Raw genomic sequence first — 23,796 nt, 5'->3', positions numbered from 1 at the left:
ACACTACCTTTAATATACACTTAGCAACAAAAGAAAAATACGAATCGAATATATGTGTAAGTTGAATAGATGAATATTTCGTTCTCGCAATGTGTCCCTCTCACCCTTGTTTATTTCTTAGCATTAATTCTAAGATTTGATTTTTTATATTCGAAAGTGAAGCATATATAATTATAATTTCTTTTTATTTCCTTTGTAAATTGTAACTTTGTTACAAGAAGCAAGAGAAGCGTGACAACTTCTTTAATTTGAATAATACGATAAGACAAGTAGTTCCCAACTAACTTGCCAATTTTGTCTTACATATTCAGTCTTAGTTTGTGTCTGAAGGGTGGGATCAACTATCCTCTAGAGCATTAAATTGCTTCAGATATTTATTTTGAAAAGGTCTAAGAAATTCGTTAATGGGTACCATGCTTGCCTGAAATGTTGCTAAGAAGTTCGTTGAAATGTTGTAAAAGTTTAATTTCGCCATTTGTAGCAAAGCTTTGTAAGTGACCCAATCCAACTTCTGAACAGTTCGGTTTAGTGGGTTATGATACAATTTTTAAGGACAAATCTGATCATGTTCAATTCGTATTTTCTATTCATAACTTTTGAATCTCTTTTATTTATACATTATGCGCCTCGGGCTTCCTCTAATTTATGGTGTATTCAATGTTTATTTTCAATTTGTTATGATTAAGACTTTATATGTTTTTGAGAAATTTCTTGTTATAATTTTATAAGGGGTGTTAACAATTGTCCTAACATATTATTTAACAAAGACTATAGTGAACTTTGTCTTGAAAAACTATATTTTTAAGCCCAACATGACATTAGAGCTTAATTATTGGTATAAAATATAGTTGGGCCATGGTTTCTCGTTGAAATTATGCAAAAAAGAAATAGATACAGATATGGAGTGCTATAACGATACCTCTTTTGTTGAGAGTCAGATCCTGATTGTCCATAGTTTGATGCCTTTTACCTGTTTGCTTCATCAAAATTTTAAGCCCGTTTAGTTCTGAAAATTCAAGATAGTTTTATACAAGGACATGGTTTTTTTTAGACATGACATGATTCTTGTTGATTGTTTGCTATGTGAAATTGATGTTATTGGTACAAAATTTAAAGCATTAAGAAAAGGTAATGATTACCATGCAAAAAATTGCAGCACAATAGATTTTACTAAACCGATTACCTTTTTGAAATGTAATCTTGAAAAGGTAATTGAGTACCTTTTTCACAAAACGAGTCAAAATTAAAGTCTCATTTTGGTATTGATAGTTTTGCTTGAATTCAGTATTAAAATGGTCATTTTCTTATTTTTGGAAGCACACAACTACATAATCCTACTAATCCTAAGTTTTCAAAACAAGAACACTATTTTCTTCTTCTTGCCCTACACTATGGCAACACCTCACTTGCCATCATCATCGGCACTACCCTTCCACCATGTCTCCAACAGAGAGAGTGCAACCAATGGACCTAGAACTGGTGGAAGTGGTGGAGGCTTGCTAAACGCGACTACTGGGTCAACTATCTCTTTAGTAGCTAGCCCCATTTCGCTAAATTCGTTGTTTTCTTGCTTCTTAGGTGTTAAAGTTGCCAATATACCTGTTTCACATGCAAAATCTTAAGTCATGAGTTCACTTATATGTGCAGTACCCCTAATCAATCAACAAACAATTGCACATGTCAAGGATTTCAAAAGAAGCATCTTTCATTGTAAAACTAAATATATCACCTCTCAATATTAATACATATTAGACAAAGAAGATGAAAATAATCGAACATTGTTGAACTTAACCAAGGCAAGCTAATTGGCACGATCACAGGGCCATTGGGATGGGACAGTGCCAATGGCATGAGACATGATTCCAGATCTGGGATGCAAGCACCGCCTTTGGCACAGGCCTAGCACCACTGGCACTAGCACATGCAACCCTGGCCCGCTCATTCACAAGGACTCTGGCACGGTCACTAGCGCAAGCGTAAGCTAAGTTGGCTCGACCACTGGCACGAGCCAAACTGCAAACTCGGCCTATGGCCCAAGACCAGTAAAGTTAACTTGCTGAGCAAGTTAACACATTGTGGACCTTTGTTTATTAATTAGTTAATCATGATTAGTTGGTTAAGGGATTTACTTAATTAGTTAGTTAATTAATTAGTTAATCAACCACTTTAGCTTCTATATAAGGGATTTACTTGATGTACATTATTCAATTCATTCTTGATTCTAAACCTATCTTCCCCCTCCTTTCTTTCTCTTCTTTCTCATTTTCTTACAATACATACATCATTTCACAATCATGTTTTGCCTCGTTCTGAATCTTTAACACGCGCCGTAATAATACGAAAACTCATAAAACATTAGGCATGAAAGGCAATATAATGCAAATACCCGCTGAAGCTTTCTCCTGGTACGATAGCTTCAACCTGTATTTTGGCAGCAAAAGTGCACCAATTCCACGCATGTACTTTAATAGCTTCAGTCCCGTTTCTGTAATAATACAATTAAAGGAAAAAACTTCAAGTTCTTGAAAGATTCACTTAAGACACCAGAAAGATGCTGTCTGTTGTTAAAAGCTCCACTTTTCTCAGTGTACAATAGTGACAACAATGAAATATGAATCTGATTTCATGCAAACTATCTGAACCCCTCACCTTAACCTATTCAATGAAAAGCTTGTCTAAACTATGCAACTAAGGATTTTGAATTACCAGTGATATATTTGATATTTCATATCACTTTATTTAAGATGAATACATACTCGCTTGCAACTATAGAGTGATTTGGTTAGCAAATTGGGCAACATATATTAGTACGGATATGTTCTGCAAAACTGAAGACTAGAAAATCATTTAATGAAAAATTAAAGAGAAAAAGAAAATCAATGATAAGGAACGAAATAGCGCACATACAATTCCAATACCACAAGAGCAAACCATGAATTACGGTAGAATTAAAACTAGAAAATAAGAAAAGAATAAAGCGAAGACTTACTTGCAGAAAGGAAATGAATGTGAATGGAGTAGAACAGCGTAGAAAAGCAAATTATAGTTGACGAAGTTTCCAGAGCACTTAAATTAGTAAATAAAATTCCATAAAGCCACGAGTATCACACGTGGCGCAGTTTTGCGTTCATCTTAAAATCCAAAGTTCAACAAAAAAAGAAACGGGTATAATATCTTTTTAAGGAACTAACAAGTAATAAATTATTATCAGAAAATGTTGGGATTAGTTATTTAAATATATAATGGAAAAAATTCAACGTAATGATTGATGAAGGTTTCTATCTAGTGAATTTATGTGTCCTTGGAATTCAATTTGTACACTTGCTTCGAATTTAGGAGATGACATTTTAATTTTGTAAAGAGAAATGATATGAATGGAGTAGGGGGAAAGTCACACTCCGCTGTATAAAGAAGGTCTTGAGAAATATTTGAAGGGCCACAAGTTCAAAAGATGAATGCAGCCGAAAGAAGCGAGCATGTCTCTGCGTGTGTATTTATCATTCGTGATAGCTCTTATAGGCTGGCACACCCATGTTTGTAGGGGGAGGCATATTCAGGATGACATATCACGCTCTCTGTTTGATCCGTGAAGAAGTAACAAAAGAATTATTGTATGGTTCGAACTTGATTCACAGTTCCCAATTTTAAGGTCAAAGTTCTGACCAGAAAGACATTACTGGAGATCACCGTACAAAACATTTGCTGAGCACAATTAGCTTATTTATTATGATCTTTGGTGTTAATTACTGACATGTGCTGATAACTCCTCAATTCTCGAATGATGAATAAGGCAGATTTTGTGAGAATTTTACAAGTAACGGGATACAAGAACGCCGAGATAGAATAATATTCTGAGATAAAATATTATCAAGTTTAACACTTCATTAGCATTGCGACTTACATCAATGATTCATTAATGCTTTCACTTCAATATATAAAATCATCTAGCAAATCTTTGGGTCAAGGGTATCTAATCAAAAACATTAGGTCGGCCAATGCTTAACTATTCGAAAACCATTCGTCATCTCTTTAGAACTAGATTGTCAATCAACTTAGAAAAAGTACTCAATCCAAAAACTTCAATACATGAATAACTGAATATTTAAGTAAAATACTTAAAAGTCGATAAAAACAACATTTGGGAAGGGGAAATAATATTGACTCCGATGCCGGACAGAAAAACTACAACTGCAAAAACTGGAGCAGAAATTATTACACTTTTAAGCATTTGTATTAGATGGTGCTCCATAACCACCTGCACCACGACCAAAGCCAGACCTTCCACCAGGACCCTGCACAACAATAATGTAAAAGCACACAAACAGGTTCAGGAAACTACAAAAGAAACCAGCTCAAAAAAAGAACTAGCATCAAGAAAAAGTTATGGACAATGCATACAATAGAATCATCCAAATATGTGCCACTCCAAACAGAATAGAAAACTACAAAACTACACTATAAGAACAGAAAGGAAAAAACAACACATTAGGCGCCAGTGTCCCACTCAACTTGGTTTGGTCAACAAGAAAACATTGTGCATCACACTACTTATGGACTAATCAAAATTTTGTAAAATAAAAAGTAGTATTGGTTTTTCAGAGATTGAATGGATAATTCAGAGTGTTAATGGTCTAAAAAGCCCATAAGTTCCAAGACAAGACAATTTATCTGTATTTTGTATCAATAAATTTAATCAAATAAGAGAGGAACTAAGCATAGGAGAAAAGTTTCCATAAACAAAACAATCAGATTAAGTGCAAAAGAAATTAACTAAAACTATGCCACAATAAATAACAGAGCAAACTATAATCATGGTCTAATAATATAATGAAGCATAATCTTGTAAAAACAACAAAATAATATTATAATGGCATAAAAATATAAGGACATCAAAATAAGTTGTAGTAACATTACCCCAAAAGATGGTCTGTAGTCAGCAGGAGCTCCACCCTTTTCTCCTCCAAATTCACCACCGGGTGCTCGGGGACCTCCACGATATCCATCACGGTCACCCCCAAATCTCCTTTCTCCTTCAAAGCGTGGTGGGCCCCTGATCATAATAAAAAACACATTAGCCTATTCACATATTGTAATAATACCTAACAAAAATAAAGATATATAAATGAGCTCATTACCTAGGGCGATCACCGGGTGGACCTCCAAAGGGTCTGCCAGCTGGCTTAGCCTGCTTTTTAAGAGTGGCAGGGACAATCTCTGAAGGGAGATTGAGGTAAGTCCTAAGGAACTCAATGCCATCATTAGTGAGGAACCAGTAATAGTGCATCCATGCAAATGTCTCTCTCACATACTCCTTTGATTTGAAACTCTGCATCAGCTTAATAACCTGCAGATTTGGCACATCTATTTCTGGGTGCTTTGCCAGATTGAAGTCCTTCTTCGCATACAAAACTCCCTCTTCAAAACATAAAAATGTTCACAATTAGTGGGCAATTGAAAGAACAGCCAGAAACCATATCTGGACTTGCAAGAAAATCTGACGAATTTTTTTTTTCATTTTTCTAAAATAAGATTAATAAACGCTCAATTACTTAGTTTACCCAAATTTCCCCTTACCAACAAAAAAATTAAAGTTAATCAAAATTAGGCTTAGACTTCAATATAAACATTTTTTAACTATTTTCAATAAACTTATCAGCGACGCTTATGAAAACAAGAGTTTTAGCGTACTTCAAAAATGTTGAATGAATAAATATTTGACTAAGATTTTTAATCAAACACGCCATAAGTAACACTATCACTAACAGAGATAAACATAAAAAAATACAACAGAACTTGAAGGGACCTTACCTTGGAAGAGGTATTTGCTGATCTCCTTACGGTTCTTCTCGGAAATGATCTGAACAATTCAAACACATGCGTTAATCAAATCGGCAACTAAAAATTAACGAAAGAAGGAACTAAGAACATTGAGTAGGGTTCAGTTCAGATACCATGATTGAAAATGTAGAGGCTGCAACAATAGAAAAATCTGCGCACACCCTTTCAGCCTTTCTTGCAGTAAACCCTAATTCTGCTTTCTGTATGTTTTATAATGCACTTCTCGATCCTCATTTAGGGCTTTATTTATGGGCCAATCTTTTGGGCCCATCTTCCAACCTTCACTCTAATTACCTAACCCCGTGGGCCTGGACATCGCAAATTGCTTTATTTTATTTTTGACATCAAAGCTCTTACTTATTTAATATTATATTATTTTATTATTTATACTTCTATACTACTTAATAAATGGAAGAAAAAATAATAATTACCCACCATATTATAATTTATGATTTTCTATTTTGCAATTATTATCTTCTTATTTCTACAACAAAAAAACAATAAATATTATCTTCTTATAAGATTATCTACAAAAAAATCATATAACATCATCTTCTCTAATTCTATATTTTATTAATCTTCTTACATTTTTATCTCTAATGAGTTTTTATGTAATATTTCTTATATTAATTTTTTTAAAGAATATAACACAAAAATAAGACATATCAAAAAAATAAGAATACAGGTCAATAGGCACAAAGTGTCAATCAACACGCTAGTGAACTATAAAATCTTTGTTAATGACCCTAATGTCAATCGGGATTACTTTAAATGCCTAATTCCCTTAATTAAGTTCTTGATTTCCAGCATTGTCAATAAAAAACCCACAAAGAATTAGCTCAATCTTATTTTGTACGTTTTCTGCTTAAACATGATTTCCTCTTGTAATATTTATAAGCTAGACCAAAAAAATTAATGAACCAATAAGAGTTTTTAAAATGATATAAAACGAGCTTACATTAACTTAAGGAGCATTGTTAGCACCATTATAGCTTGGAATTTCATAAGTTTAATTTTTTGTACTATGTTTCGGCCCTTCTCTATGCATTTGTTTGCACGTAGAGGTTTGCATGTAAGTCATGAGAGAGAAAGTGTATGTAGTAACAATATAATAATTTTATATTCATTGTTTACTATTTATTTTCAATAATTATTGACATTCTTTCAAAAAATAAGAATATAAATGAACTATAAATAACTTATTGTGTATAAATTTTTACACCAAAATACATAAATAATACTTTAGTCAATCAAACTTTTAGTTCATATATCTACATAATTTTTGGGTCTAATAGTTTGGGGGAAATTGATTGATTTGCAACCTATAAGTGTCTTTTTTTGCTTACACAGCCTGAGTGTCATAGTTATACACATTCTAACACTAGAAACTAATGGCCTCAAACTATACATAGCTGGTAACGCTACTGCTGTATTTTTCTTTTAAAATACATCTAGTGCTTCTTCATATCAAAAATTATTTCATTAAAAAATCTATACAGAATTGATAAATTAAGATTCAATTAGCATGAGCAAACATGTAAAAGTCCACCATATTTAGTGATCATGTGCTATATACAACACTGACTAAAGGATATGGTCAAATTAACATGCCATTTTCAAAAGGAAAGCCCTCATCCAATCTTTTCAACAAATTTTTTTATTTTAAATATCATGGCATATCACATTTTAAAATGAAACTATTGTGTCTATGACAATGATTAATTAAGTGATGCACTATCTTGTATTGGACTAACAAGTTTTTTTATAGTTGTTGCCTTGTAGATAGTCATAAAATGGTGAAGTGGTCAGAATAAAGGGCTTAGGGAATAAAATGATAAGAAGGTTCATGATTCAATTCTCATTCACCAAAAAAATAGTTTAAATTTGATAATTCAATGAAACTTTCAATATGCATTAAATTTGAGTTCAACGTGCATGTTCCATACAGTTCAACAAGGCTCTACCAACTATCAAGGAAAGAATAAACAGGAAGACATAGATTATCAACAGTCAAGGTGAAACTGTATATGCCTATTCTTGCACCAGCAGTACTTTGGAAGTGCTTGACAGATACATGTTCCAATAGCAAAATCCAATTCCTTCAAAAAATATCAAAAAAATGAACAAAAGGAAATTGAGAATGTGCTTCAACATGCTATAAATCATTAACAAAATGGCTAAGTACCTGAAAAGGAATATATCCTTAGAGCTTGACCTCCACATCAACACCAGCAGGAATATCGAGCTGCATCAGAGAATCTATTGTTTGGGCAGTAGGATATAGAATATCAATGATACGCTGATGGGTTCTGATCTCGAAATGGAACCGTGCATCCTTATGCACATGGGGGGATTTAAGAACACAGTAAATTCGCTTCTTGGTAGGCAATGGTACAGGACCCATGGTTTTTGCATTGGTAGTCCTTGCTGCGTCTAGTATCTGCTTGCACGAATCCTCTATAAGTGGCACCCAGTAAGATCTAAGCTTGATTCTAATTTTCTGCTTTGGTGCCATCTGAGAATGGGGAGTAAAAAGTTTATCAGATAACCGAAATACAGAATTGCTTGAGAATACACAGATATTGAAAGAAATGTCTTGATTATCTTGAATACTTATTCTAATTTCTAGGAGACATCGGAAGAACAAGTCAGTGCTTGAAATTCATCCTCAAATCCTTAGGATTCTTTTTGGGCCATTTCAAATACTTGAAAATTTCACCCACAAAAGAAACAGAAATAACTAGATAAGCAACAGCCAACAGGTCACTGAATATTTGTTAATTATAATAGCTTAATAGGGTTTAGAACCAGGTTATAGCTTCAGTAGGTAGTGGACCAAGGCATCATATATACAGACACAACACAATACACGAATATGGCACAACAAAGATACATAATAGAACAAACCTTAAAAATTATGGATACAATATGGTTAAGATACAAACAACATATAAATTTATGTAAATATTAGCGTAAAAAAAAACAAATCCTAAATTAAATAAAAGATGTCAATGTTTCATTAATCAACTTCAGTTTATCCAGGCATAATAAATTACTATCACCATCATTGTTGTATCTGAGAAGTATCCGATAAGAAAGCCACTTTGAAGAATCGATGTTTCCTGGATCCTATACTTTGATACAATACATTGTATATTTGCATAGAACATTTTCCCCATGAACCCAGTCAGATGTGTAGAAATCCTCATTTATTTATTATTAATATATTCTTTTATGTTTTCCACTTAACCAGATGGCCAGACTATTTTCTCAAACAAGGCCTACTTGACAGGTTTAGGCTTCTTGGGGCTCCACTTGTGAGAGACAATTAAAATATTGTAGAAAACAAATACAAAACAGGAACTAGTAATAAGGAAGTGATGTATATACCGTATCTGCATCTGCAGCGATGCTAACGGATGAAGCACTCCGAGTCTCTGAGTCTCCGACCTAAAAAACCAATACATGTAAACCAAAAGTTAAACTAATTTGATGTAGGAGCAGTAAGAAATGACATAATTAATAGCAGGGTTGTTTTTGTGATTTCAAAGTGTTCTATTTAATTTTCACAGCTTCTGGTTATGAGAAAAGTGCAATCCTATGGTTAAATTTGTGTTATTGACGAGTTTTGGTGTGCTAGACTCCTACCTACAAGGCTCAAGGACTCCTCATGGACTTGGGTTAGTAGTGAGCTTCAACATTCAAGGATCGCACTGAAAATTTTCGTTATTAGGGAAAAAAATAGTGAAGTTTTTCTTGTAAATTGGATTTCAAAAAAATGTTATTGAATATTCTAAGGGATGAACCCTCGGAGGTCATGTAATCTGAAAGGTCTTTACTTGGATCAATAATGCTTAACTTTTAGAGGACTGCTTCATCAGTGGTTGTGAAAATACCGACTTATCTCAATCTTTATGACTGGCTCCTATGGAGCCAAGGTTGCAAATATTGAGAAATAGAACCATCTGAATTAATTCATTCTCACTAGGTTATAATTATACTCCAACCACCCCATAAATTGGTTATTCCTAAATGAGCCGTGAAAGGCGTGAGTTAACATACCATGTCACCGTATTGAGCCGTCGGTCCTTTTCTTGAATAGTACTAAACTCAGAATCATTTGAAACGTTCTTTTTACTGGTTTATTACACCATGAGAACCATCCAATTCTAATTTTGACACTGTTTTCTCTTAATCATAATCTCAAATTTTCTCTATCTAGAATCTAGACATCTTTAACCCTACACCATAAAATAGAATCCCCATTCTTTCTCATTTGTACTTACCAAGCTTCCAGAGAAACACATATATTCCACAGCAAAAAGCTAAAAACCTAAAACAACATTGCCAAGATTTGAAATTTCACAACACCCTTTTATCATTATAGCTTAAATTGCGTAAATTTAACATCCACAGGTTATAATCTAATAATATATGCTGCAATTCATAAATATTATAAACCACAAAACATAAAAGATAGTCACTTCCTATAGACGGAAATGAAGTGAAGAAACCTGAACGGTGGTGGTGTCAGATTCACCATCAAGGGTTTGTGAAGGTGGGTTAACCGATTCTGAGGAATTCAAAACTTCAGGAGCTGCATAGAGCCTAGTTGATGATGAGTGAAGAGATTTGAAAGCGTTGTTACCATTACTACGAGATAGAAAGAAGAAAGAAGCGAAGTTTGAAGTGGAAGAGTTAGAGAGAGAAAATGGAGGAAGAAGAGTAGAAGAAGCAGAGAGAGAAGAAATCGCCATGAATTGAAAGGGTTACTCTATCTCTATCTATTGCTTACTTTGCTTCAATATCTGCACCATTTTATCCATTCTTTTTTTTTTTCTCATTATTTTCCCACTGGGCCAAAGGCTGGTTATTCAAGGCCCATACTAATGTGGCCCAAGCCCAATTTTAATTTTTTTGCCCCACACTTGGAGATTCACAGTTTCACACCCCACTTTTTTAAAAATAAAAAAATGTGCCAATTTTTTCATAAGGGTGATATTTTAATTTCCAAATTTTATCTATTTCTACATCATAAAAAATAATTCATGATATACATTAAAAAATAAAGTGCATCTCAAAAGACAAAGTAAATATTATTAACATAGACAAATAATTCCATACACTTTTTTATAATTTACTATGTAAAAATAATTTTTACACACTACCCAAATTGAAAGAGAATATCTTAAAATCATTTTACAATAAACATAAATAAGCATATTCTAATTTTCACAACTAGGCCAAATATATACATAACATGATGACTTGATAACAAAAATTCTCCAAAATAGTACCTGTATATTAAATATATATCACAATTTTTTTATAATCAAATGTTAGTATATTAATATTTGTATTACATAGAAGTGTAGAACTTGAATTTTTAACTACTCTATCACTTCAATCTTTAAATCTTTTATTTTAATTACCTTATGATTCTCATCATCACAGTTTCATTGTGAGTGATTACATGTATTTCTACCCTTTTATTTTTGTATTTGTAAAATATGTTTAATACTCCTATAATTTTTGGTTACTGGAGTATTAGTCCGACTAAAATTTAATACATGGGAAGAAGCAATAGTATAATACAAAAAAAAAATAACATATTTCTTATAGCTTGGATTGATCCCCAACTTACTTTCCAGTATTATATTACGTTTTAATGTCTTATGGAGAAATTGGTTTGGGTTAAACTGACTTCTCAACATGATTTTTTATTTATTTATGAACCATGAGAAGTCTCTATTCACCTGATCGATTTTCCGATTTTCCAAATAAAAGTGGATTTTAAACTTAGTGGAATATGTAATTATTTTTTAATTCCCTATATTCAAATAAAAACCCACAAATATTTTTCTTGTTCTTATCCCAAAATATCTTCAATGTGATGGATAAGAGACCATGTTCTGGAAACAATTCCTAATTATACTTTATACATACATATGGATTTGAAATCAAATATATGTGACCACATGCATGATCCAAAGTTCTTTTAGTTGAAGCAACTAACAAATAATGAGAAGCACATTTTCTTTAAGTTGATAGCTTTGGTCACCTAGAACTAGTTGTTACAACTTACAAAGAAGAACTAGTTGTCACCATGAATGAAGACTTACATGTTTTGAGTTCGTGGGTACAGTTTTTTAATTGCTTTTCTTATTTGTAGCCATTTACTATTACAAAAAGTTGAAATAAGTAACTCACCATTTTTGTTATTGTATAGAGAGGCAGAGATTGTAATTGCTGCACTAAATAAGCATGGTCATTTATTCACTTATGTACTTGTTTCACATTTATATTTCCCTCTATCTAACTTTGACTTCTCTGTATATTGTACAATGTACTTCCCAGCAACCAAAACAGTTAACATTTCTGATCAGATGTGATCATATGTCCTCATTCATATCCTATCTAATGTTTCAAGTCCAATTAGAATGACCATTTATTCACTTATGTACTTGTTTAGTATTTACATTTTTCTCTATTTAACTTTGACCACAATAGTTAACACTTCTGATCCTACCAAATCAAATGGCCTAATCAACTAAGAGTGCCCATCACGTGCAGCATAGAAGAAGGTGACCCAAGAGTTTTTTAGTATATTTTTAAACTCTTTGAATAAGTGACTAATTTCTTTCGTGGTTGGTGGGTGTTCATGCTAACAAATAAAAATAAAGAACAAAGGCTCTATGCGGTGGCAGTTGAGAAAACCAACTAACTAAACTTAATCATTTAATATTCTATCAACATTATGATGCTAACAAATAAGAAGGAAATATTTGTATAAAGCACCACCAATCATTGCATGCATGCATGATTTGATAAGACGATTGATTAATATTTTCTTTGCCCACTCTTATTTTTTCGAAATAGTCCATTCTAATTAAATATTAAAAAAGCAATGATATAGTAGTAGTAAATGGGTTTTTTTTTATATTTACACTTGTAGCATAAGTAACATTGTAGCATAAGAGCTCAAGAATAGCCCTCCCTAAAATGTTGCTTATAAGATTTGAACATATATATTCTCGAGTATTTTGGGTTAATCCTAAACACTAATGTATACAAGGACCATATTTAATCCAATCAAAAATATTAAATTGGCAGAATCTCTTTTTTGCCAAAACTTTGACTGAAGTGAATTGGCATTATTATTGTGTGATTCATAAACAAGTAATAATGCTCCCACTTTAATTTATCGTCTCTGTTAACATATATGATTCTAAAAAGGGTAATCCAATACTTCAAGTTATGCAGTATAAAGTATACGTATACAGTCTTATCCTTGTAATCAAATATTTTGTTTTCAGATTAGGATGTATTTCTTTCCAAACCAATAATCATGTTAATAAAATTGAAGAAAAAAAAACTTGATTGCATCCAATGCTATATGTACATCCCATCCCCTGAAGATACAACCGTTTTTCTTGTTGTACAATTCTTTTAACTCCAGGACAAAGATCAGCTATTCTCAAACATGTCCTAAAGTTTATCACAATATGCTATATCAGTTAAAAAATTTAAAAATTTATAATTTTGTTTATTTTTACCTCCTAATCAAATATTTTGTTTTCAGATTAGCATGTATATTCTATCCAAATCAAATAATCATGTTAATAAAATTGAAGAAAAAAAACTTATTGCATCCAATGCTATATGTACACCCCATCCCCTGAAGCTACTTATTGCTGTTTTTCTTGTTGTACAATTCTTTTAACTCCAGAATAATGATCTGTTATCTTCGATCATGTCCTAAAGTCTATCCCAAATCAATCACAATATGCTATATCAGTTAAAAAATTTAGACATTTATAATTTTGTCTATTTTTGCCTCCTAATCAATTATTTTGTTTTCAGATTAGCATGTATATTTCTATCCAAATCAAATAATCATGTTGTTTATAAAATTGAAGAAAAAAAAACTTTATTGCATCCAATGCTATATGCACACAATGCTATATGTACACCCCCATCCCCCTAAAGCTACAGCCGTTCTTCTTGTTGTACAGTTCTTTTAGTTCTTGGATAAGGATTTGTTATCTCCAAGCATGTCTTAAAGCCTATCCAAAATTAATCACAATATGTCACATCAGTTAAAAAAATTAAACATTTATAATTCTATCTATTTTTGTTTCACTATAATTGGTTCGAGACATGCTTGGGGATCCCAATCCCAACAATATCACCCCTTCTCTGCTAGCTGCATATAGTTCATTTAATGCTTAGACTCAACTCTTTCAATCAAACTCAATGCTCAATGCATTTTCATTCTATGACTGTTCTGTTCTCTATATATTAATTCATTCTATGACTGAAGTTCATTGATCCTGCAGCATGTATCTATTGATTTATTCTTACAATATACCCTTTATACCTTTATAGCATTGACTTATCAAATAATTTATCTCACATAGCACAAGTGTGTTCTTTGGAATCTTAATCTGCTGGCTAGAGGAGTGAGTGCTTAGATGAAGTTATCAGCTTTTGAAGTTTTGCATTTGGGTTTTCCAATTTTGTTGTTGGTGTACATTATTCAGGTGCATGGTGTTAATGGCCATGCTAAAAACTTCATCACTTGGGATGATCTAATGGTTGATGAGCATAATCTGGCTTCAGATATTGGTGGTCAAGTTATAGTGGTAGATCACGGTGGTAATGGAGATTCAACAACTGTTCAAGGGGCTGTGGACATGGTTCCTGAAGATAACACAGAAAGGGTGAAGATTTATATTTATCCTGGAACTTACAGGTATTTTTAGAGTCAATTTCATCAACCTTGTTTGATCATATTTACATTCATCTTATATTCTAATCACAAGCACATGTTAGTAATAATTATAGTATTATTCAATGATTTAAGAAGGATATATATACCATGATATTCTTATCCCATGCACAATTTATATTTCAAAAGTTTGCATAATTAGGATAAGAATCAATTAAGTTGCTAGTGATACAGAATTTACATATGCAGAGAAAGAGTGCATGTGCCAAAAAACAAGCCATTTATCTCATTTATAGGTAAACCAAATATAAGAGGGAATGGTAATGTGAATGCACTAAATATAAGTGAGATAGGCAATGCCATTCCTACAATCACAAACAGTACAAAGGCATCAGACAAAGGCTCAGATGGCCAAGAAATTGGAACAGTTAGTACAGCAACAGTATGGGTTGAATCTGATTTCTTCTGTGCAACTGCTCTTACTATTCAGGTAATTAGCAACTAACTTATTGCTTTTATTTTCATATTCTAATAGATTAGATTTTCAATTAGTTATGCCAAACAAAACCTAACACTGAATTTGTCCCTCAATAATCTTAAGAGCACACCTGATGTTGGTGTAGCGGAAACAAGAGAAGAAACAAGAGAATTCGTTAACGTGTTTCGGCTAATTGTGCTGATGCACATTATAACAAGGGACTTGAGTCTAATATATAACATTTGTTATTCTACTTCATTCCAATACTAGACAATGTAGGACTAACACAATAACATATTTCAAGCATCCCAACAATTGACTTAATGCATTCTAGCAGAATTGGACTAAAATACAAGAACCCCCTTTAACTATTGATCAATTTTAGAAAATCTTTAGAACTCAACAATTCAACACCTTAACTTATCAATTACCAAACCTTTCTAATTGACTCCTTATAGCAGTTTTTATGCACAATGCACACACATAGTAGGTTAAGTTTATACTAAGTTACATAGTTTATGAAGTATAGAGATTTGAATTAGCTTTATAAACTAAAGGTGTTCCTTACATTTTAGCCAAAGAATTAATATGCACAAAGGTGTTCTTTCTGAACTTTATTTTGCAGAATTTGGTAGACAGAGATGCAGATAAACGTCAAGCAGTGGCATTGCGGGTAGATGGTGATAAAGCTGTATTCTACAAAGTTAAGCTGATAGGGGAACAAGACACTCTCCTAGATAACAATGGAACTCACTATTTCTACAGAAGTTACATTCAAGGATCGGTTGATTTCATATTTGGCCAAGCAAAATCACTTTTTCATGTAATAAGTTGTTTCTTTCATTGTTCTCAATTAATGTTATCGGAAATAGATGTACAAGTAACAATGTTCTTTCCGTTTTAATTTTAAGTTGAGTGATTTTTCCAACACTTTGATGATGGTAATGCCTAGCAGGAGTGTATAATATACTCAGTAGCTGAGTTTTGGGGAGCAATTGCAGCTCATCATAGGAACTCAGTAGATGAAGATACAGGATTTTCATTTGTTGGTTGCACAATCAAAGGAAATGGTAGTGTCTTACTTGGTAGAGCTTGGGGGGACTATGCAACAACAATATATTCCAATTGTTACATGGATAATATCATTAGCCCAATGGGATGGAGTGATTGGAATGTTCCATCCAGACAAAGGTATGGATAGAGATCATATGTCTCAAATGGTGTCTCACTTCATGTCCCAAGCCAATTAGAATGTGTTAGTATATGATTGGCTTGAGAAAGAGAATGAGACACCGTTATGAACATGTGATATCCATCCCGAGGTATCACACTCAATCTATTTATAAATGGCACTTTATAATTTATATAACTCCCATGTTATTGATGTATTGCTCTCACATTATTAAAATATTTTATGGCCATTTTTATACATTCATATAGTATAACTTAAATTTATTAGATAAAGTTGTATCTTATTATAAAGTTATATTTAGTATAAGCATTTCACTAAGCTATGCAGCCACACTAGTTAGTGTGTAATCTAACCTATTTCTTGTTTTACAGAACTGCTATGTTTGGAGAATACCAGTGTTCTGGAAAAGGATCAAATAGAACTGAGAGGGTAGAATGGTCAAAAGCTTTAAGCAGTGAAGAAGCTAAGCCTTTCCTTGGAAGAGATTACATATATGGAGACACATGGCTTAAACTACAGTAGTCATTCTATTATAGGTTATATAATGAAATTACACTTTTGCCCTTAAAAACAAGTACAAAAATATGTATTTGTCTATTCATTAATGAATAAGATCTTTGTTCTTGCGGTATAGACGGTTCTCTATTTTTCTTTCATCTCTTAGGTTAGGTTGTGTTTACTTATTTACATAACAATAGGTTTTCTTCCTCCATTTATCAAAAAATGAATGACATGTTCAGAGTTGTAGTAGATACTCAAACAAAATGTCATACAATCATAATCATATCATAATTGTATACAATTTTATATACCCAAAAGTATTGTACTGTTGGTAACTTATATTATGGCACTGGTAGTGTGGTAACCAAACCATGAAAACTAACCCTTGATATGAAAACCTATTAATCACTTCTTAAAATGAATTATTCATAGTTAGATCCCTATTACTAGATCCAAATCATAGCTGGTTTCAAAGTTTAGCTTAATTTTGGACTAAACAAGATGGTTTTAAAACAAAGCAATATAATCAACTTCAAAATAGAAGTAATGGGTGTTTTACAAATATTACATAAGACTTTAGTAACAAAAAGAATGTCTAAGGAAAATGATATATCCTCTTACTATATCCTCCTACTAATACTCATACCTACAAGAAAATAACATGTGTCACAATAAGATATTTTAATTATTAATGATTGGTTTACGAGTGACATGTGTCATTTTCTTGTGGGTAGGAGGATTAATAGGATGATTTAGTAGGAGGATATAGCAATTTTCAATGCTAAACTTAACATTTGTACAATCTTATACAAAAAAACTGGCCCTCAGTATAACTAGTTTAGAAAAACATCAAAAATAGAATTGATGCTTAACAGCTTCAATCTGGTTGCAAAGCATTTAGTGTTAGTATTCCATTTTCTGAATTGGGGCACATTTGTTGTATCACTATATGTACTATTACATCTGATTGATTAAATAAAAATTATTTAAGTTAAAATTGTAATTATCAGATAATTTTCTGTTCAATCACATCTCATGACACATGAAGTAAGACAACTGATATGGATCCGTTCTGAATACAAGCAGAGGCCCAATTACATATCATAATAGTATATCAATGGTTCTTTCTTTCACTGTTCCACTCACCATATCACGGTGGTTCTTGGGAAACAACCAGGGGATAAGCCTTGTTGGTAGTTTAAGAGTATGATTTCATACATTAAATTTATATTATAATATTGATTTCAAAATTATGTGGTGAATTAATTTTATTTTACAGATTATTTATCCAAATGGATATAAAGCAACAGAAAATGTAATATGTTAAAAGGAAAAAATGTATATTGATTTTGTAAAAAAAAATTTACAATATTATTACATCCTTTATCATTCATATTTATTCATCATAATCTCTTAAATAAAAATAACAAGTGATGGATGATGCAGTAGTAAATTGTTATAGTATGAATGGATATTAAACTGATATATTAAATAGAAGAGGTCCAACTATTTCAGATATTATTGGTTTTAATTTATTATTTAATTTTGAACGTAATGGAGCAATTTAATTGGATTGATTAGAACATGAAGAAAAACTTTTATCTTTATTATGTAAATAATAAAAAAGGAGACAGTGGAAGGATCTAGAACATTACGAAGGGTTGAGATTTGGTTTGAATAGTGTAGACTGTAGAGGCATTCTTCTCTTGTCTTTCTTCTCTTGTCTCTTGTTTGTGAGAATTTTGAAATAAAAAAATGGAGGGAAGTGAAATTGAGAAGAAAGCAAGAGAAGCATTCTTCGAAGACGATTTCGAAATGGCCGTTGATCTGTATTCTGAAGCAATCCAATTAAATCCTAACAACGCTGATCTCTTTGCTGATAGAGCCCAATCACACATTAAGCTTAACTGTTTCACTGAAGCTGTTTCTGATGCCAACAAAGCTATCCTCTTCAATCCTTCTTTCTCTAAGGCTTATCTTCGCAAAGGGTTTTTCTTCTTCTTCTTCCTCTTCTCTCTTTTTTTACAACAATTCTATATATAAGGACTTATCAGTTTTTATATAAAAATTATGAGAACTATAAATCTGGTCTTACAACCGTGGTTAGGATTAAAAGTTAGTTATTGGTCACATGACTAGTCATGTACATATATCTTTTAATCTTAACCTTTAGATCCAATCATATATTCTCATTTATCACAATAGAGCATTGTTCCCACGGGGAGCACATATGCAATCCCACTGTTTATGCTACAAGTCCATGGTACATGGAGTGTCACAAACTGTGGGACAGTAGATGTGTACCCGTTCTCATGTGACAGCGATATATATATATATATAGGATAAGATATGAGTCAATGGTTATATATATGTGCTATTAACAGGATTGCTTGTATTAAGCTTGAAGAGTATCATACTGCCAAGTTAGCATTACAAAGTGGTGCTTCTTTTGCACCAAATGATTCAAGGTTCACCAAATTGATTCAGGACTGTGATCGCTATATTGCAGGTTAGGGATAGATAGTGATTGTCACACTACAAAATTTATACATTTTGTTCTGTGTGTAGAGTAAATGCATAATTAATGAGTAACAACTTGGTTATGCACTCTGAGATAAACGTTGCACACTGTAAATTGTTAGCAAATTTTGTAATGATGAATTGTTGCTGCTTGTGCCTATTACAACTTTGTATCCCTTTTTCATTTGGAATTCTTATGTTGTAGTATTTGTGATTATTTTCTTGACATTTATATACGATGTGTTTGTGATGTATCTTCCTGTGTCAGAGGAATCAAATGGTCTTACTAGCACCTTATCATCAATTGATCTTACTAGCACCTTATCGTCAAATGGGCCTGTAATGACAGTACCATCCGGTGATGGTTCCCGTTTGTGTGATACAACTGCTGGAACGGCTAAAGAAGCTGAAAGAGACAGTTTGGTAACCCAAACCAATGTAGTTACATCAATGAGACCAAAATACAGGTTCTCGTTCTTTCTTTTGCCTATGCTACTACTTTTAACAAGTTAACTTTTGTAGGAAAAAGCTTAAATGGCATTATGACGACTATCCAATTCTGTGACATAACTCTTTCCTGTCTTCTCATTTTTCTCGTCTCTTTTATTTATTATGATTTGTTTAGTTCCTGCAATGTTCCTTGGAGATGGACGACGTAGTAAAGAAGGACAATTTGTGTTATAATTATGCAATCATATTAATGAGTTTTTTGGGGTTACAGACTTACAGTTTATCAATCTGCCCCGTGACTGAAAATTTTCATCGAATTGTGTTTTTTAGTATGTTTGTCTCTCTTGTGTCTATGTATAAATCTTTGTTTGTTTGTTGAAATGGCTGCCTCAACTATCTGGTTACCTGTTGATTAATGCTTGAACAGACATGAATACTACCAGAAGCCAGAAGAAGTGGTTCTCACAATATTTGCGAAAGGAATACCAGCAAAAAACGTGGTTGTTGACTTCGGTGAACAGATTGTATGTTTATATGGCTAGTGCTTCTTTTTCATGGTAACATTATCTAGAATTTTCACAAATAATTTATGTACTAACTTCAAGTGCTTTAATATTGCAGCTGAGTGTTACTATTGATGTTCCTGGCCAAGATCCCTACCATTATCAACCTCGATTGTTTGGAAAGGTAATGCATGTTATATAGAGTTTACTTGTATGTGCTTGTAAATGTATTCATTTTCTTGAATATCATTATGCCATAACAAAAAGAAGTTGCTTTATCTTATTTGAGGCCGCATGCTTGTTTCACTATAATGTAGACATTGGATAATAGAATAAATAAATCATTTTCTGTGTGTGGAAATTGATAGAAAACCTTTGTCTGTTCCTCTTATTTTTCCTGTTCTACTTTGGAGCACTTCAATTATACAATTGAAATGAATTCGTTTTGAATGAGTTAGTTTGCTGTTTGCAAATCCTAAAACAAAGTACATGAATTAAATTCTTCAAATAATCGTTCCAGGCATGCCTCAGACAACTTTTTTGTTGTTGCAGTGAAAATGAAATGAATGTTTTTTATTTTAGACATTCCTCAAACATACATTTATTTTTTTAATGGATTCATTTATTCTTTTTATTCTATACATATTTACATGTGGCTCTTTTAATCTCATTATTGGTGTGTCTTGGGGTGGTTGATTGTCAGGAGAGAGCCACTATTTATAATTTTTAATTTGAAAATAAGATATGTATTGTTTTGTGCTTTATGTCGTCATTCGATTCATATAGCCAACCCAACCTAATTGACTAAGGCTTGGTTGTTGTATTTTTTGTGCTTTCCAATGTAAATGCTCAAATTCATTATGATTATATATTTCTCGTAACTTAACCTTCTTTTGCTTTCTTCACGAGCAAAACAGATAGTACCTAATAAGTGCAGAGTTGAGGTGTTGTCAACTAAAGTGGAAATCCGTCTTGCAAAAGCTGAAGCTATTAATTGGACATCTCTGGAATATAACAAGGATTTGCTTCCCCAAAAAATAAATACTCTCACAGGTGAACTAACTATTTATGTAGTTTATCCTTTTTTTCTGACACCAAGATAGTATAACTTCAATTGCCATGACCTTTGTAATCTCCTAATTGAGCAAATAAGAACTCAGAAGTTAACATAGTTTGTATTACTTTCTTGGCGGTGAACTTTCCCTTGATTTGTATTTATGCAGTTCAATCTGAAAGGCCTACATACCCATCATCAAAGCCAAGGACAAGAGATTGGGATAAGTTGGAAGCTCAAGTGAAAAAAGAGGTTTCCCAGCTATCCCATTTCTTTTATGATAATTTAGTCTTAATTACAATCTTGGTTCACAATGTTGCCCTCAAAGATAGTTGTATGTCATAAAAAATTGGCTAATAGTGGCATTTGATGTCATCTTTCTGATGTTGTATGGTGTACCTTTCTGACGTTGATTGGTGTTGTGCAATTCCATGCCAGGAATGAAAATCGAAATCATTGGGAGCAAATATATGGGTGTATTGTCTGCATTAATATGAAAACTTCATAACAACATTGTTAAACTTGAAACCGGAGGGGGCAAGATCAAGTTTTGGTTAAACTAGAGAACCTAAAATACCTAAAATTTATACCTATTTTTATTTTTTGATTATAACATAAAACTACAACAGTTTTCATACATCAACAACCATTTGGATACTGCATCTTGTGGAACATAATACTGTTGACATAAATATTGACATAAGGTGGTCTGCTCATTTCAGGAGAAGGAAGAAAAGCTAGATGGTGATGCTGCTTTGAATAAATTGTTCCGTGATATATACCAAAGTGCAGATGAGGACACGAGGAGAGCAATGAGCAAGTCTTTTGTAAGATTTCCATTACGTGCTTGCTTTTCAATTCACGAGTACTGTTTCCATCAACTGTGCTTATCTTTCTTTGTAACCATTAACATTTTGTATTATTTTCTTCGCTTTCTTTTGCAGTTGGAGTCAAATGGAACAGTGCTGTCAACTGACTGGAAAGAAGTGGGTACAAAGAAGGTTGAAGGCAGTCCTCCAGAGGGCATGGAGTTGAAGAAATGGGAGTATTGATTCTATTAGTGCCTTTGTTATTTCAATATCCATTTGTTCCCTCCCGAAAACGGTGAATAAGTAATTCCTGAAAAGGGTAAGACATTCTGTAATCCCTTATTCTTGTTATTAATTATTTTGTTTGTGTAAAGTAGATTTCTTTTTTGGCGCGAATGGCCTAATTTGCATTTGCTGTGGAAATGGATTTTCTTTTGTTGCCATATGTATGCAATTACTATTTAACTAATTTTTAACTTGTGATGAAAAGTGGATTTTCAGTTTCTCTTGTTGTTTATTGACTAGATCGATAATAATGATAGAGTATGGAGATTATAGTAATTACCCCAGTTAAGTTCAAAATTTAGATGTCTGCTATATCCTATCATTTTGGCATATTCCATTCTCAAACCTCATAATTAACTTTATCCAACCAAGTGGATGAGGCACAACTTGCTCCTCTTTAGTTGTTTCCTTTGTGAAAATGAGGGTTTCCCTCCTTTAATGTTTCATCATGAACTGGTCCGGTTTAATATTCCTCATGTATTCACTTTCTCTGGTTCCGAGTAGAGGTTGCCGTGGCGGCGGGTTGCCTCTCCATGTAAAGGGGCATTCCTGACTCTTGAGGTGGTCAGCGTCGGCCGTGCTGCCGTGGTCTGGACCATAGTAGGTTGGCTTATGATTCTGCTGGCTGATCTACCAAACTATTGTAACAAGTTATTAAAGAATCCTGTGAAAAATCTCTATCATATGAACCTCTCACAAATTAATTTAATGTTGAATCGCAATTTGCCTATTTCTCCAAATTTAAGATAATTGATATGATAAAGTTTTGGGCTATTCACAATGGCACCAATGCTAAAAATATTTCTGGTCATAACATCCTTGTAAATTCCCCCAAGTGTCATTTCTTAAAATGCAGACCTTGATTTCTCAATATAGTTCTACAAATTCATGACTATATTTATCACAACCTATTATAGCACTTTTTTTTATATCATCTAAGTAATAAGTTGGTAAAGATTTTATGAATATTTTATATATGTAGTTGTTTAATTTTTTTTGAGGGACTTGACAAACTGCTCCTAAGATCCCTCACATCTAATGCATGTAGATTAATGTCATTGAACTATTTATTGTATTTTGACTAAAAAATGTCCATTCCCTTTTTATTTTTCTCTATTGTTCTGTGTGTAACTATTATTTGGAAGACGTTTTCAAAATAGTGACAAGTAAAAATGACTCTCGCTAATACATGAATATTGATTCCATAAGAAATAATGAACTAGTATGTTATAGTGAATATAAAAGTATAGTCGTATAGGGTTGATTGTGATTTGTGAGACACGAATATAATAAAGGGGATGAGTTCACTTACTTCAACAATAATTTTTTTAAACTTACTCTCTATCATAGTCATTAATTCTATGAAGAACTAATGATTTGAATTAGTGACTAGATCTAAATCATTAGATATTCATAGAATTGATGGCTAAGATGA

The 23,796-nt window shown here is 32.5% G+C and overlaps 5 protein-coding genes across 7 annotated transcripts; 2 read left to right on the top strand and 3 right to left on the bottom strand.

The window, feature by feature from the left end:
• Positions 1,242–3,055, bottom strand: LOC109349834. Its single transcript, XM_019590841.1, has 3 exons — positions 2,990–3,055; positions 2,387–2,485; positions 1,242–1,599 (listed from the first exon to the last, which is right to left on the bottom strand). The coding sequence occupies exons 2-3, from the start codon at positions 2,457–2,459 to the stop codon at positions 1,403–1,405; spliced, it is 270 nt and encodes an 89-aa protein (XP_019446386.1). The 5' UTR covers positions 2,460–2,485; positions 2,990–3,055; the 3' UTR covers positions 1,242–1,402.
• Positions 4,041–6,059, bottom strand: LOC109348606 (40S ribosomal protein S10-1-like). The gene is made up of 5 exons (XM_019589107.1): positions 5,952–6,059; positions 5,809–5,857; positions 5,136–5,415; positions 4,915–5,050; positions 4,041–4,292 (listed from the first exon to the last, which is right to left on the bottom strand). The coding sequence occupies exons 1-5, from the start codon at positions 5,952–5,954 to the stop codon at positions 4,221–4,223; spliced, it is 540 nt and encodes a 179-aa protein (XP_019444652.1). The 5' UTR covers positions 5,955–6,059; the 3' UTR covers positions 4,041–4,220.
• LOC109348605 (30S ribosomal protein S10, chloroplastic) lies at positions 7,730–10,670 on the bottom strand. Of its 3 annotated transcripts, none has more exons than XM_019589105.1 (4): positions 10,353–10,670; positions 9,229–9,288; positions 8,017–8,353; positions 7,730–7,923 (listed from the first exon to the last, which is right to left on the bottom strand). In XM_019589105.1, exons 1-3 carry the CDS (start codon positions 10,593–10,595, stop codon positions 8,042–8,044), a joined length of 615 nt encoding a protein of 204 aa, XP_019444650.1. In that variant the 5' UTR covers positions 10,596–10,670; the 3' UTR covers positions 7,730–7,923; positions 8,017–8,041. The 3 variants fall into 3 exon arrangements, with proteins under 3 accessions (XP_019444650.1, XP_019444649.1, XP_019444651.1); XM_019589104.1 differs by having other exon boundaries at positions 7,730–7,937; positions 8,024–8,353; XM_019589106.1 differs by having other exon boundaries at positions 7,730–7,937; positions 8,024–8,354; positions 9,236–9,288.
• Positions 14,103–17,073, top strand: LOC109349962 (pectinesterase QRT1-like). Its single transcript, XM_019591045.1, has 6 exons — positions 14,103–14,593; positions 14,819–15,059; positions 15,673–15,870; positions 16,003–16,238; positions 16,611–16,775; positions 16,874–17,073. Exons 1-5 carry the CDS (start codon positions 14,313–14,315, stop codon positions 16,759–16,761), a joined length of 1,107 nt encoding a protein of 368 aa, XP_019446590.1. The 5' UTR covers positions 14,103–14,312; the 3' UTR covers positions 16,762–16,775; positions 16,874–17,073.
• LOC109348601 (protein SGT1 homolog A-like) lies at positions 18,441–22,514 on the top strand. Its single transcript, XM_019589099.1, has 9 exons — positions 18,441–18,728; positions 19,125–19,249; positions 19,529–19,727; positions 20,138–20,234; positions 20,332–20,397; positions 21,131–21,266; positions 21,437–21,519; positions 21,990–22,094; positions 22,212–22,514. Exons 1-9 carry the CDS (start codon positions 18,496–18,498, stop codon positions 22,317–22,319), a joined length of 1,152 nt encoding a protein of 383 aa, XP_019444644.1. The 5' UTR covers positions 18,441–18,495; the 3' UTR covers positions 22,320–22,514.

Source organism: Lupinus angustifolius, chromosome LG06 (genome assembly GCF_001865875.1).
Source record: "Lupinus angustifolius cultivar Tanjil chromosome LG06, LupAngTanjil_v1.0, whole genome shotgun sequence".
NCBI lineage: Eukaryota > Viridiplantae > Streptophyta > Magnoliopsida > Fabales > Fabaceae > Lupinus > Lupinus angustifolius.
Note: the sequence above shows the minus strand (reverse complement) of the source record. Positions and strands in the feature narration are given on the sequence as shown.

What these genes read in the sequence shown, in the direction of transcription:
- LOC109348606 (XM_019589107.1), bottom strand. An exon ending in CCACCCGGTGATCGCCCTAG is followed by an intron (nt 5,051 to 5,135) that starts GTAATGAGCTCA and finishes TATTATGATCAG; the next exon opens with GGGCCCACCACGCTTTGAAG. An exon ending in ACTACAGACCATCTTTTGGG is followed by an intron (nt 4,293 to 4,914) that starts GTAATGTTACTA and finishes ATTGTTGTGCAG; the next exon opens with GGTCCTGGTGGAAGGTCTGG.
- LOC109349834 (XM_019590841.1), bottom strand. Translation starts at nt 2,459, where the DNA reads ATGCGTGGAATTGGTGCACTTTTGCTGCCAAAATACAGGTTGAAGCTA. An exon ending in CCAGGAGAAAGCTTCAGCGG is followed by an intron (nt 1,600 to 2,386) that starts GTATTTGCATTA and finishes CATGTGAAACAG; the next exon opens with GTATATTGGCAACTTTAACA.
- LOC109348605 (XM_019589105.1), bottom strand. Translation starts at nt 10,595, where the DNA reads ATGGCGATTTCTTCTCTCTCTGCTTCTTCTACTCTTCTTCCTCCATTT. An exon ending in CTGACACCACCACCGTTCAG is followed by an intron (nt 9,289 to 10,352) that starts GTTTCTTCACTT and finishes TTGGTTTTTTAG; the next exon opens with GTCGGAGACTCAGAGACTCG. An exon ending in TCGCTGCAGATGCAGATACG is followed by an intron (nt 8,354 to 9,228) that starts GTATATACATCA and finishes CCCCATTCTCAG; the next exon opens with ATGGCACCAAAGCAGAAAAT.
- LOC109349962 (XM_019591045.1), top strand. Translation starts at nt 14,313, where the DNA reads ATGAAGTTATCAGCTTTTGAAGTTTTGCATTTGGGTTTTCCAATTTTG. An exon ending in ATTTATCCTGGAACTTACAG is followed by an intron (nt 14,594 to 14,818) that starts GTATTTTTAGAG and finishes TTACATATGCAG; the next exon opens with AGAAAGAGTGCATGTGCCAA. An exon ending in AATGTTCCATCCAGACAAAG is followed by an intron (nt 16,239 to 16,610) that starts GTATGGATAGAG and finishes CTTGTTTTACAG; the next exon opens with AACTGCTATGTTTGGAGAAT.
- LOC109348601 (XM_019589099.1), top strand. Translation starts at nt 18,496, where the DNA reads ATGGAGGGAAGTGAAATTGAGAAGAAAGCAAGAGAAGCATTCTTCGAA. An exon ending in CTGTGATCGCTATATTGCAG is followed by an intron (nt 19,250 to 19,528) that starts GTTAGGGATAGA and finishes TTCCTGTGTCAG; the next exon opens with AGGAATCAAATGGTCTTACT. An exon ending in GAGCAATGAGCAAGTCTTTT is followed by an intron (nt 22,095 to 22,211) that starts GTAAGATTTCCA and finishes TTTCTTTTGCAG; the next exon opens with TTGGAGTCAAATGGAACAGT.